General features: G+C 35.3%; 2 protein-coding genes across 2 annotated transcripts in view; one reads left to right on the top strand and one right to left on the bottom strand.

Moving 5' to 3' along the window:
• The window catches only part of LOC134528244 (PTB domain-containing engulfment adapter protein 1), a 141,749-nt gene extending 135,785 nt beyond the window's left edge, over positions 1–5,964 (bottom strand). Inside the window, exon 1 of the mRNA XM_063361688.1 lies at positions 5,791–5,964. The gene's annotated coding sequence lies outside the window, so the exon portion shown is untranslated. The remainder of the gene's footprint in view (positions 1–5,790) is intronic.
• A 216-nt stretch (positions 5,965–6,180) lies between these two features.
• Positions 6,181–13,283, top strand: part of LOC134528243 (uncharacterized) — a 39,282-nt gene continuing 32,179 nt past the window's right edge. Inside the window, exons 1-5 of the mRNA XM_063361684.1 lie at positions 6,181–6,219; positions 6,392–6,568; positions 6,661–6,723; positions 9,944–10,072; positions 12,879–13,040. Of these exons, the coding sequence (XP_063217754.1) occupies positions 6,485–6,568; positions 6,661–6,723; positions 9,944–10,072; positions 12,879–13,040 (438 nt within the window). The 5' untranslated portion in view covers positions 6,181–6,219; positions 6,392–6,484. The remainder of the gene's footprint in view (positions 6,220–6,391; positions 6,569–6,660; positions 6,724–9,943; positions 10,073–12,878; positions 13,041–13,283) is intronic.

The following is a 13,283-nucleotide window of genomic DNA, read 5'->3' as shown; positions in this document are numbered from 1 at the left end:
TCATAAAAACGTGCATTTTTTTTGGATATATTCGGAAACGCCACAAAAAAAATTTAGAAATAAGTTAGACTTAACAGCCTTTTAATTTATCAGTGCGGAGAAACATAGGGTGAATTTCAGTACTTACAATGTGGACAGTATTAAATGACTGTATTTTATGGACGTGACTGCGTTAAAAACGGAAATTTTAATTCATACTACCTAATTAGTACTTACTTTAGGCCTGATCAAGCACCGTTTCCGCAATGTTCTGGGTGTTGTGATCTGGCGGTAGTGAGGAAGACAGTGACCAATTACATTCCGGCATGGCAACTACTGAGAATATTGAACTATCATGATCAGAACTTATTCTTAATTCGTACGTTTTCACCTTACGGTCACCGTGTGAGATTTCAAGTAATCACTACACGCATTTCTGACGTAAATTTATTTTATGGATGCTTGTATTTGGCGTATGCATGACAAGTTATGACATTTTATCGGAAGAGGTATAATAAAGCTGAATTCATCAACTTGCCTTTTTCCCAAGAAGTTGTTCCGTAAGGGACTTACTATGACTTTGAAACGGTTACTGCGCTGTACGATCATGCATAATTATTCTTTCTTTTCAATAACTGCGTTATTTTCAGGCGACCGACAAGCGTGCACAAGTAATTAGGTGCCCGGCAGAACTAATTTTGATGAACTAGAAGGATATACAATGAGCAAAATGTAGCGCTTAAAAATTATTCTAACCATGCGACAAATATAGCCACGTTAGAATAGCGTAAATCTTAGAAGTCGCGGTGATTTATCCTTGTGTATCCAGTTTTAAATTTAAAAAAAATAAAATAAAATAAAGTTTGGTTGTGCAAATAAATCAATTTATTTACCGTCTAAGTTAATCAAAAATATTTGGAATGGTGAACTTATTTAGTGGCGATGTGAGGTGTTGTCGGGAAAAGATTTGGTTGTTTTTTTTTAAGGGGGGGGGGGGGGGGGGTGAAAACGAGTTCTTGCCCCGAGTGGAAACTAGTCCAGTTTCGTCCCAGGTGACGGGGCTTTGCCCTCTGGCCTTTGGTTTTTCTCGAAGACCATGTTTACATGTGATGGGGTGGTTTTAAAATACAGCTGTGGCAGTTTCTCCTGTCTCCTGGGTAAAAACAGCGGATGATAGGTCAAACAGTTTATTTTATATTTACAATTACGGAATACACGAACACAATAAAAAGTGTGTAGTGCTACACACAGCCACTTGATAACGGTCAGCAAACTGCTACATTGGCCCATAGCGCGAGTTTGTGATGGTTTCTCTCTAATGGCTTGTGTGTAGTGCAACCAAACCATCTTTTACCTCGTACAATGCAAAATATTTTTGTACCTTTTACAATGAAAGTCCTTGAAAAACCCAGTTGCCAACGATATCACTTGTAAACTGCAAGGCGCAGAGCTTTGTGAAATCATTGGCAACTGAGTTTCCAAGTACTATCTTTGTATTGTGAAAAGTACAAAATATTTACAGTGTAGGAAGATCAACACCCGGGACTTGACTATGGAAAGTTTCCTCCTCATTTTTACGCTCTCGGCAGGCCTACTTATTTTGATACGTAAGTTTAGCTCAACAATTAAAACAGATTAAAATACGTACCTATTTAAATTATACTGCATCGTAATAAATAACACGCAGATTAATGTATAGTTACACGTGAAACATTCCATTCTAATCTAGAAAGGTTGGACACCAAAAAGTAAACGGCAGATGATTTGCGGGCACCACTTTGGGAGTTAAGGCTGTGTACTAAGACTTCAAAGTTAGTATTCCCTTACGTTCACATCGGTACCACTATACATAACGTGCAATGCAAGTCTTCGTACGACTCCAAAATGGCACGGGTGCAGTACCATCCACAAATTTTCTCAAACTACGACTTTACTAGAATGTGAATGCCCGTAACAGTGAACTTTTAAAATAACAATGTCCCTACACAACGAAACATTATGTTTACCGGTATTTGTGTTACAATGCCAACGCAAATATTTTTTAAACAGCCAATGACGGCAACATTTTCAGTTATTTACACCCCCGCAGTGAAATAAAAATCCACATGTTTTACCTTTGACGTAAGGTCAGCATGAATTGAATGGGACCGGCTGCCCTACTGTGTTCAAACCTGTGTCGCCAGCCAGCGTGCTGTATGATATTTATATTTTGAATATTTTTTGTCCTTGCTGTCGTCGTAGTGTTATTCATAATACTTCAGTTTCATCGTTGGTTCCGTTTGTCCGACATCTGCTAATTCAGTCTTGTTTTCTGTGAATTTTTCATGTTCGTATTTTTATTTATTTTTGATTTTCGTAATTTTAACATGACAAACAGTGCAAAAACGCAAATGCGTATGTCCAAAAAACTGCATTAAATCATGCTTTATACGCTTTGCCAGATATTACTAACACGGCATATTAACTTATAGTTAATATCAGTCGAAATCTCAGTTAATCTACATTCCATACTACTTACTACTGTTACTAAAAATTTACTACATAAATTGAAGTCCCTCAAAGACGCACATAGGGGTATTTCAACGATCCAAGCGGCCAAAAGTCCAGTTATCAAAACAATACACAATTCTACGAAAATGACTACCTGAGGTGCAGGACACTTCCGAAAACTAAACCCAGCCATTCCCGCTCCCCGCTCACGCTTTACGCACCGTTACCGTCAGTCGGAATCTGATTGTATCGCTTCGTGTACGTTTTATGTTCTCAGAGCTCTTACAAAAGCTACACTTCAAAAGTGAAATTTAATGTTTTTAAGTTGATCAGTGGTGGGAAAAATCATGGATGCTCAAACAACAGGCTAGGTACTTATGATATATATTTGTTATATATTATGTTCATTTTTAAGCTCTAAAAGTAGACCTTCCCTAGACTATTTTTTTCCCATAAAAATATATTGTATAGGTACTTTTTTCATACTATCGGGATAGATCGGGCTAAGATTTTGTTTGCAATTAATTGTCCAATGTATTTTCTTTAAATAAACCCAGGATTTGGCCCCGGATAAGCCCGGATAAACAGAAATTTTGTGTTTTAAAAATTGTTCAGTAAATTGTACGAAAATAGTCTCCTTCATTTTTTGGCTTTAAATGAGGTGTTTATTTGTTTTAGGTTTTATGGGTACATCGACAATGAGGATCGTAACTAGGAAATACTTGTTTCACCGCATGAACAGTGAAAATTTACCTAATTTAGATGCAAAACTTAATTTTTTTGAAAAATCAACTCTTATCTTATGAAGGCTATAGCAATGACCAAATTGAAACTATAAAAAGCAATTTTGCACATTTTAAATCAGAAATAAAGAAAAGATTGACTAAATATCATAACAAAGAAGATATTTTTCTTAAATACAATCACTCTTGGCTAGAAGGGACCTTTGCGATTCCCGTTGCTGACAGTCCGGAAAGTCGGCCAGGTCGACCGAGTAAATCTTTTGGGGAGCTGAGCGAGAGAAGCAAAAGAAGAAAAACTGAGTATCTTCACTCTAACTTTGACGAGGACATCATAGTGCATGCTGCTCAAGTAGAGTTAAGAAAAACTGGAAAGCGAGATGCTTCGAATGTACTCAAGGAAGTCATCCGTTCGCCAACTCGCGCAACAAAGTACAAAAAGGCATACAATCGCACAAAGTCATCAAAAGATAAAATTAGCCCTTTGACCGTCCAGGAAGCGAATCAAATGTTCATCGATGCAATATGATATTATAAGAAGCACAAATAAGAAAGGAATAAGAGGAAGCTAAATTCTTACCTACCTGAAACCCTAGAAATGCTGTTGCCTGCCGATCCAAAACCAAAGTGTTCTTCAGGAAGTGACTAAGAAAACTTGTTTTTGGATAATAGTGTGATTATTATTATTATTTGTATTAAGTATTACCTAGGACTTATATTAACTGTATCTTTTTATAATTTGTTTCTCATCCACCTACTTTGTGACTGCAGAACATGTTCATCTATCAATCTATTATTCATAGGGCCAAAACCACATTATATAGTGATTAAAAAAAGGAATATATGAATATAATTATTTTTTTTCTAAAAAAAATTATGGTTTTATTTATAATACAAAATAATAAAAAATATAAATAAAAAATATCATATATATTATATATAATAAAAATATATAATATAAAAATTGAGGTAACACTTTCTTACTATGTTGAAGATCAAAATAATCCTGGAAATTGCATTTACTATCTCTCTTCAGAAAATTATTAAATCTAGGTTTCCGTTGTACACAACAGTTAAAGAAGTCATGATTGCAACGGAACTTGACCCACGCTTCAAAAATATTTTGTTGCAAGATAATGAAAAACCAATTTTCATTTATTATTCATCTATTATTTTTATTATAAATAAGTTATGGTTCTATTTAGTTTATTTATTATTTTATATATTTATATATTTTTTCATATATTATTTATTTATTTTATCTAAATATTACTTTATTCTTTTTATACGTGCATAAATTTGTTTAAGTGATCAATTGCCTTATATACCCTAAATTGTTTTAATTATTTTTTATGGTTTTTTTCTATTAAAACTTTGGTTTTGTATAAAAAACATTTTTTAGTCATAAATACAATTGGTTTGACTTAGTAAAATTTTTTGAGTACATTAAAACAGAAAAATAATTTTGGCCGCGTAGATCGTTGAAATACCCGTATGTGAGACGTTTCACTGAAATAAAAACTGAAAACTACAAATTAAAAATCGCTTATTGTTTGCACTTATGCACTCCAAGCAATCCATACTACGTAACTTCAATTTTACTACATAGAAACTTTACGGAGTGAACAAAAATTCCAAGTTTCAATGATCAGGGTTTCCATATTCCGATGAAGGCCTGCATTTGACTAACGTGGCCAACTAGATTTAGATTGACTTCGTTCAACTACAAGCATTTTGAGAGCGTTTACCAACTACAGTACTCGCCTGCAAAGTCGCACAAACTTGCTCATTAAAATCACGCCAACTCCGTTAAATCGAAGCTCGCTCGGGTCCAGCGTGTGAACTTAGAAGACTGCTCTCTTTTCTCGCTACTCTCTTCCCATTACTATTTTTTGTCTTAAAATCAATAAAATACTGGTATTGTTTCATTTATTATAGAACTAAAATACATCAAAACAACTACAAAGAAACGTGATTTAAGAATAGCCTCACAACCCTTCGTGAGCAAGTAAAAAAGTTTTAACTCGCCCCGTGCAACTCTCGCTAAACTAGTGACGTCACATTCACATAGGCACGAATTTATTCACAGACGAGTAGATAGTAAAATCACCCAATTTTGTCACGTGTCAAAAAAGACAATGTCAAACATATATTAAGTTTTGTAATATTTATCGAAATGGTTACAAAAACAGTAACTACATACTTTAAATCAAAAGCAACACCTGCATCCTACCGTAATATGCGCCGTACTTAAAGTACTACGTAGTGTTGTCAAACACATTCTGTTTAAAATTTGATATAGTTCTCAATACCACGGTGACGCTGATGTCAATGGTTTATAGTATCGTATACCTTGTAGGCTTCACTGAATTCGTTGGATAGGCAAGTACTGGGTCGCTTTGTTCGACAAGAAAAAGTACAGTTACAAAACAGGTAGATGTGTGTAGTCCACGCAGTCGCTAACACTTTAATTGCGAAACCATTCACATAACAAAGTTAGCGACAATATTCCTTAGTTAAAAAAAAAAGTTAAAATTTGATTTAGTTATTTATCAAAACATAAAGTAGAGAACAAACTTACCACACGTATTTTACTAAGCACTGCACACCCACTACACTCCCAATGCACGTATACTATTAAACCGTTTCTGGACCTATTCACAAGTGGTCTGTTTAAATGCTTCCTAGCCCGTTACAGTTCGAAAGCTATAACAATCACCTTCCCGTAAATGACAGCTGATTTTCTTTCATTATTTTGCGATTGTCAAAAATAAGTGCTACCACACTTCGTTATCGGCATAACGTAAATAAAGGGACTAATGTTACTATTAGAAAGGTTTTAGAAGTTAATCATAGTTCTATTCGTTTAAAAATAAGAAAAAAATTGTTCGTATTTGTTAATATTGTGTTATTATTTATGGAACAAAATTTCAAGGCAATTATTAATGGAGTATTTTACGTTATGTTGGCTACATAGAAAAATTAAAAATATCGTCTGTTAATTAAAAATGTAGTTATTTCTGATGTTATTATTTCCAAATATTCTAGTTCAATATGTGCTATTGAAACGTTTAGAATAGTATTTATAAACATTCAGCAAAAGAAAAATATCACCTAGAATATGTTACAATTTTTATTTCGGCTGAATACTTGACTGACATTTGTTTACATTGTTGTTACAGAATCGATATGGCTGTAGAGAGTAGTTTGTTGCAGACGAAATGGAAGTAAACTGTGTATATTCCATGTGGTGATAGACGTTTTTAAAAACCCACATGGCAGCTCAAACTCAACAGACATTGTCAGTGGAAGTCTCTGAAGTTGATAGAACAAGCGAAGAAGTAGATCCACGAGTACAAGTATGTTTATAGTTACCGGTTTGGGTATTTTATGAGTGGGCAGATCTGTTTTTGTAATTGTTTTAGCTCATCACTGTTTCGCTATTTCGCAGGTTGAACTAGAGAGATTGAATACTGCTACTGATGATATTAATAAACTTGAAGTCGATTTGGATGTAAGTATAAAGCACCATAGTGTCAGTGTAATAAATTAGGGTAAATCTGGGCTCATTCATTTTTGTGAACTAAATATTTCTAATTAAAATAGCAGAGTTATTTTTTTTTTACATTTGAAACTTTGGTTTTTTTTAGAGGTCTCAGTAGTTTTATATCAAGTTGTAATATTAAAAAAAACACCTCACAGTGTAACAACTATTAAAAATCTTAATTTTGCAACCACCTATTATTACCGTAGATTCAAGAAGAAAGGCGCATTTGGACAATGCCGAGCTACCAAAAAAAAAGAGTATTATTAGATGTCAATACCATAATATTGACATGACCAACATAGCAGCACTCATGTCATCCCTACATTCTTACAGGAAAAGAGCAGGAAATTTGGGGGATTTGGGCGGGAAACATTCAGATCTTTGTTTTGCACAAAATATGTTTTTTAATAAAAATATCTAACCTAAACAAGGAAAAGAAACATTTTTACATTACCTAATACATTTTATGAGATACCTAACAAAATGAAACCAATATTTCATCGTAACATCAAAACTGAAACGCACACAACATTACTGTTACCTACCTAGTACAGCAAATAAATGCACATAAAAAACTACTACAACAGACTAAAACATTTAAAAACCATAACACATTTCCTGTATTTATGGTAATAATCATTTACTGTCAATATTACTCTATATATTAAATTTACATCAAAACAATTAGCCATTTCAGCATTAAATTAATTCAATATCATGAAACTTAAACCATCACTTCCCTCATCACTACTACATTTATAACACATACTGTATCATTAAATTTATTCAATATAAAGATACTCAACCTTTAATTTCTCTCCTGACTACTACTCTCTTTACCACACATATCCAATAATTTTTTACTACCTACTAAATACTTCTTGTATACGTATTCAATCACGTACCTATTTTCAAGATATTCCACTTATTAATTAATTCTTGTTCATACCACAGTTACTTTTTTCACTCCAATATTAAGTCTTTCACTGTTACCAATATTAGGTACGTTTTTTCTTTCCTCCATTCTATTATATCAGTGGCCAACTTCCATGACATCATAAATTTCTCTAATATTATTCCACCCCATAAAAATTTTTTTAAAAATTTTTTTTTATTCTTTCCAGCGAAAAATTAACTAAATTACTCTTTTAATAATTAGCTTCCCAATCAGTTTGACTACAGAGCTCCCAAGATTTTGTTTTGAATTGGACCTTACAAAAAATTAATCTAGGATTGGTAGGTTGCAGATCACAGGGTATATCATCCACATCAGAGGTACATAAACCCTTGGTTGCAATAGGAGGTAACCTAAATGCTATGAACACTCGCAGTGCTTGCGTGTCGGTATTGTAGCGCTGTGAGCACTTGTGTTTGCATTCGTAGAATTCACACAACTCCTTAGGGCTGATTTTGGCCTGCTATATCGTACCTTTGTCATCATTTCTCCGTCATCTAATGTTATGGTCATAGCTCTTAATTTCACAGTTGTTTTATGTACAACAAGAAGAATGCGCACCAGTTCAGAGCCTTGCGCTTAGAAGAGATACCGCGCTAGAAGCACCAGCGAGTGTTGCATTTTATCTCGCCTTGTTAACAGAGATACACCCTGACTAGCAGACATTGTTATAAAGCCACAATGTGTTTTCAGAAATATTAAAAAAAAAAATCTAATATTTCATTGCTTCTTAGATAAGATCTATTTTTAATTTTTGTAGATAATATTTTAAAGAGAGTTCTTTTTCATTTCTTCATCACATGTATTCATTGGTTACTTTATAGAAAAATACGAAACTAAAAATTATTATAAGAAATTTAAAATATTTATGCATATGTGTCTGGCTCTCGAATCAGTTTCAAAAATGAAGTCTTTCCCTCGGAAAGGGTGAAGTTTGCCATCAGAACCCTGCTTCATCTTGGGCATGAAAGTAGCACAACCTTGCTTATGTATAACATTTATTCTAAAACGGATATTGTTTCATGAGAAAAGTATGTGAGCATACAGAAGTTGTAACATGGATGCTTTAGTTTTGCTCACTCGGATAAGAATCTAGCACTTGGAAGTCAGGGGATGGGAAGGAAGAAGGGAGGTTGAGCCCACTACACTCTAGCAGAGGTACGAGGTGGAAAGGTCCACTTGACCTTTCAAAAACAGTTTCAAAAACAAAAGGTGGAAAATCAGTTCTAGCTATCTTGTTTTTAAATTTTGCAACATAGAAACAGAGACCATATTTGTAAACTAAAGTGTTAAAGATACGGAACACAACACAACGAGGTTGTTACTGTGGATACAAGGGTTAAAAAAACAAGATCAAGCGAGTAAATTCATTTTAAAAATAGCTCATTGCCAATCCTCCTTTGTGCAACAGCAGCTTAAGTACTACCGAGTGTATAGAATCCATACAGCACCGATATAGTACCATCTGATAAAGCAATTAGAAGCTTTAAGCTCTTTAAACTTTCGTTGAATTATTGTCTTATACACTGAAATAATATGGACTGCCTAGTTGTTAAAGTCTTAGAATGACCACAAATAGTTGAATGTGCATTTTATTATATAATAAACTAAAGTGGTTAACGTAAGGCTTCTTTAGATAATCTAATCAAAATATTTAATCTGCATATTGTTGGCTTTGGATATTCAGTTTTCATTGCGAAAGACTTTCATTCAAGGTGATGGTAATATTTATTTATGATGTTTCATGTTATTTTACTATTTATTTGTTTTATGTAAATAATTATTTGCCAATTTGTGTTAATGCAACCAACTCTCTGCCATATAATGTTATGGTTACCACTCATATTTCATAGTTGCCCTATGCACTACGAGAAGACTACGCGCCAGTCCACAGCCTTGCATTTAGAGGCGATACTGCGCTAGTAGCACCAGTGAGCGTCACACTTGTCATCCCGCCTCACCAACACAAATACACCTCTGACTAGGCAGTTCGCTTAATTAGGTGGTGGCTGCTTGTTGTGGCTAGAGTTCATTAGAGTTGAATAAAATTAGTTTTAAGTCAGCAGCTCAATAAAGTATGCACATTCAAAATAGTTATTATTATTGTTTGAAATAATCATAATTTAAGGTGCTTTTTAGTTTACATGAACTGTAACGACATGTTTCTCAGTCGCCAGGCACATTTATGGTGTGTGTAGTGTGGGTTCTCACTTGTGAAACTGAACATTTCAGGAAGCTCGGGCAGCGTTTAGGCAGCTTCTGTGCGAGTCGACAGTTCGTATTAATGGCCTCGCCAAGAAGCTTGGTAATTGTGTCGAAAGAGCGCGGCCGTACTACGAAGCTCGTATGAAGGCAAAAGAGGTAATTGTGTATGCGTAGATATTTTATTGTTGTGCAATTGAGTTTGTGTTTACATTTAGAGCTATAATAGATTGCAGCTAAATAATAATGTTATAACATGCAGTTACAGTTTTGTAAGTGTAGTTATATAATTCATACTATTTGACAAATGAATTAATTTTCCTAGATTTAGTAGTATTAATATGTTAATATCATTTACACATGATGATTGGTATTCATGCTTGTTATAAAGTTATAACAATGAACTAAGGACCACAGGAGTCAGAAGTCAGCAACAATAGTGGGTCCTTTCAATGCATTTATTACACAAATGTAAATGAACACGGATTGACCAATTAACTATGTTGCAACTAAGCCCAAATTTGTGTCGGGTGGTGGATTGGGGGGAGGTTCTGAAGTGTTGTTAGTTTGCAGTCAGTGACCTTGATAACAAAGTTGACTTCATTAATTACAAGAAATAAAGTTTTGTCTTTATGAAAAGTGACCCTTATTAAACGTTTTTACAGGGTTAGCTAAATCATACAATTAAAGTTACACAAGCGAATGTCTCGTGGCATATTGAATGGCCTTTAAATTACACACCATGTATACGTTCTCAAAACTACTTAAAAGCACCATATCATTGTCTGTCTTCATTGCGAGGGTTTACCGTGGAAGTTGTGTTACTTACTGTCTGGTGTCTCAAAACTAATGCAAACAAATGAATCTAAGTCTCAATTCTTAAGATGACTCGCAACTTGCCGGTGAATAGTGTGGCTGAAACCAGGTTGGGTACTAGCCTTCTACATTGTCGCGTGTCCCAGTGAGTGCGTTCTCGGGACTCCCAGAAACTGGCACCACTTCTAGCTGGTTTGTCCGTCGTCTCCCAGCTTTGTGGCATGTAGCCCAGTGAGTGGTGGTTCCGGGGGAGCTCGGTTGTGGCTCGGGATGACCCTTTCAGCAGACTTGTGGCTTGGGGCGTCACTTGCTCTGCGAGTCCTGGTAGATGGTAATGGAATCCCAACCTGCAACGTATACGGGCGCTCTACTCGTGCGGGTATCTCTCTTGATGTCTCTCCTTGGGCTCACAACTACTCACTCGATGAGCGGCGAGTCGTGGATGTTGGATCTGAACCCGTGTTCGCTCGGTGACTGTGGTGGCAGCTCTGATGTAGACTCTGGCTGCTACTCACTGATGATCATGTTACTCACCTAGCAAGTAAAGAATCGTGGGTGGAGGACTCAAACCCATTCCCTCCAGTCAAGTCTCAACACCCGTTTGCTTAGTTTCCTTATCGCCCAACCAGCGTTCCGACGCCCTTGTCTGCGTCACTGAACTTGGCTTTGGCCGACTACTGATGTTCCGAGTTTCAAGCAGTCTTATTGGCGCGGCCTTATATACTGCTCCGACGGTCATGGCTGAAACAACCAAGAATATTGTGAGACACCCCAGCTGGTACTAGGTCTCACTGAGCTCGGGTCTGTTGCATTGCATGATACTCGCTCCTGCGGCACGTTTACGACATCAGGTGATTCGCTCGGCCAGTTGGGATAAGACGTCCTACCATCTAAGAGTGTGGTGATTAATCAGCACAGTGTGTGCTGTGTATGTATTGTATTTTATTTAGGGTTGTACCAATATTGAAATAGCAATGAAAGAATTTAGCTTTCCTGCACGATTGGTCGCAACCATTCAATTTTACCCTTTGACAGACAGTTTACAAAATGACTGGGTATCTGAATAAAGGTTTTATGAAATCTTAACACCAAATAATTTTTGCCATTATTTGTATCAAATTGTGAGTGGAAGTGTTTGTATGGTCATTATTGGTACCCAAAATCATACATTACACTTAATTAAATACAGAGTTATAATTATAAATGTTTTAAAACATACTTACCCCTTATCTATCCCTTAGGGGTTGAATTTCAAAAATACAAAAAAATTTGGTTGGAAGTATTTGTAGGGTAATTTTTGGTACCGAATATCATTCCTTACGCTTAATTAAATTCGGGGATATAGTTATTAACTTTTATAACATACTTAACCCATTTTGATCCCTTAAGGGTTGAATTTCACAAAATAAAAAAAATGTGATTGGAAATCTTTGTATGGTCTTTATTGGTAGGCCTACCCAAAAGTATTCAGTACTCCTTATTAAATTTGAAGATATAATTATTAACTTCTAAAACATACTTACCTCTTTTTCACCACTTAGGGGTTGAAATTTGCAAAATATAAAAATTTGTGGTGGGTATTTTTTGAATGTTCATTTTTGGTACCCATTATCTCTTCTTAAGCTTGATTATATTCAGAGATATAATTAATTATTGTAAAACCATATTTACCTTTTTTCACTCCCTTAGTGGTGGAATTTTTGGATTTAGACATAGCCTAGTTTTTAAGTTAGCCAAAGACCTTTCCATTAAAAAAAACTTCACATCAAAATCCATCCAGTAGTTTTCAATTGATGCTCGAACAAACAGACAGACAAAAATTTTAAAAATTATATTTTTTGAGTTCTCAATAATGTAAATAGCCATTTGCAATAATTTTTTTTTTCGTCATTTCATCCACTGTTCAGAATTTTTGTCTCAAACATTTTTATTATTAGTATAGATAGCTCCAGTTATTTTCCCCTTTCCTATTCTCATGTACACATTTCTTGCTGTGCCATTTAGCAGATTCAAATGACTGCACATTTGCATTGGCACACTCTAATGTTGTTATAAATGTTATTGTGTTGTAAGTTTTGATTGTTTTATTTTTAACTGGCAGTTTTAAGCGAACATTTGAAAACTGTGTTGTGTGTTCCGACCCCTCAAGGCTCTGCTGGAGACCCAGCATGCTGCCGTGAAGTTCGAGCGCGCAAACTCCGCGCACGCCGCGGCCAAGGAGATGGTGTACCTCGCGGAGGAAGGGCTCAGCACGGAGGGACGGACCTTCGACCACGCCTGGCAGGAGATGCTGAACCATGCGACGATGAGGGTGTGTTCTCAATCGCACTTTTTTTTTGTCAAGTACTGCTTATAAGTGTTTTATGGTTTTCATGGTTACTAGTTTAAGAGCTAAATGTAAAAAATAACTCCCCGGCTTGGCAGGGTCTCGTGCTAAATTTGCCAATAGTTTTCTGAAAACCGAAAAAAAAATTCAATGCTGTAGCTATACTAATTTCTTGAAAGGTTTTTGTTGAGAAAACTATGGCCTAATCTGCTGTGTTATTTTACAGTT

The sequence above is a fragment of the Bacillus rossius genome, chromosome 1 (genome assembly GCF_032445375.1).
Source record: "Bacillus rossius redtenbacheri isolate Brsri chromosome 1, Brsri_v3, whole genome shotgun sequence".
NCBI lineage: Eukaryota > Metazoa > Arthropoda > Insecta > Phasmatodea > Bacillidae > Bacillus > Bacillus rossius.
Note: the sequence above shows the minus strand (reverse complement) of the source record. Positions and strands in the feature narration are given on the sequence as shown.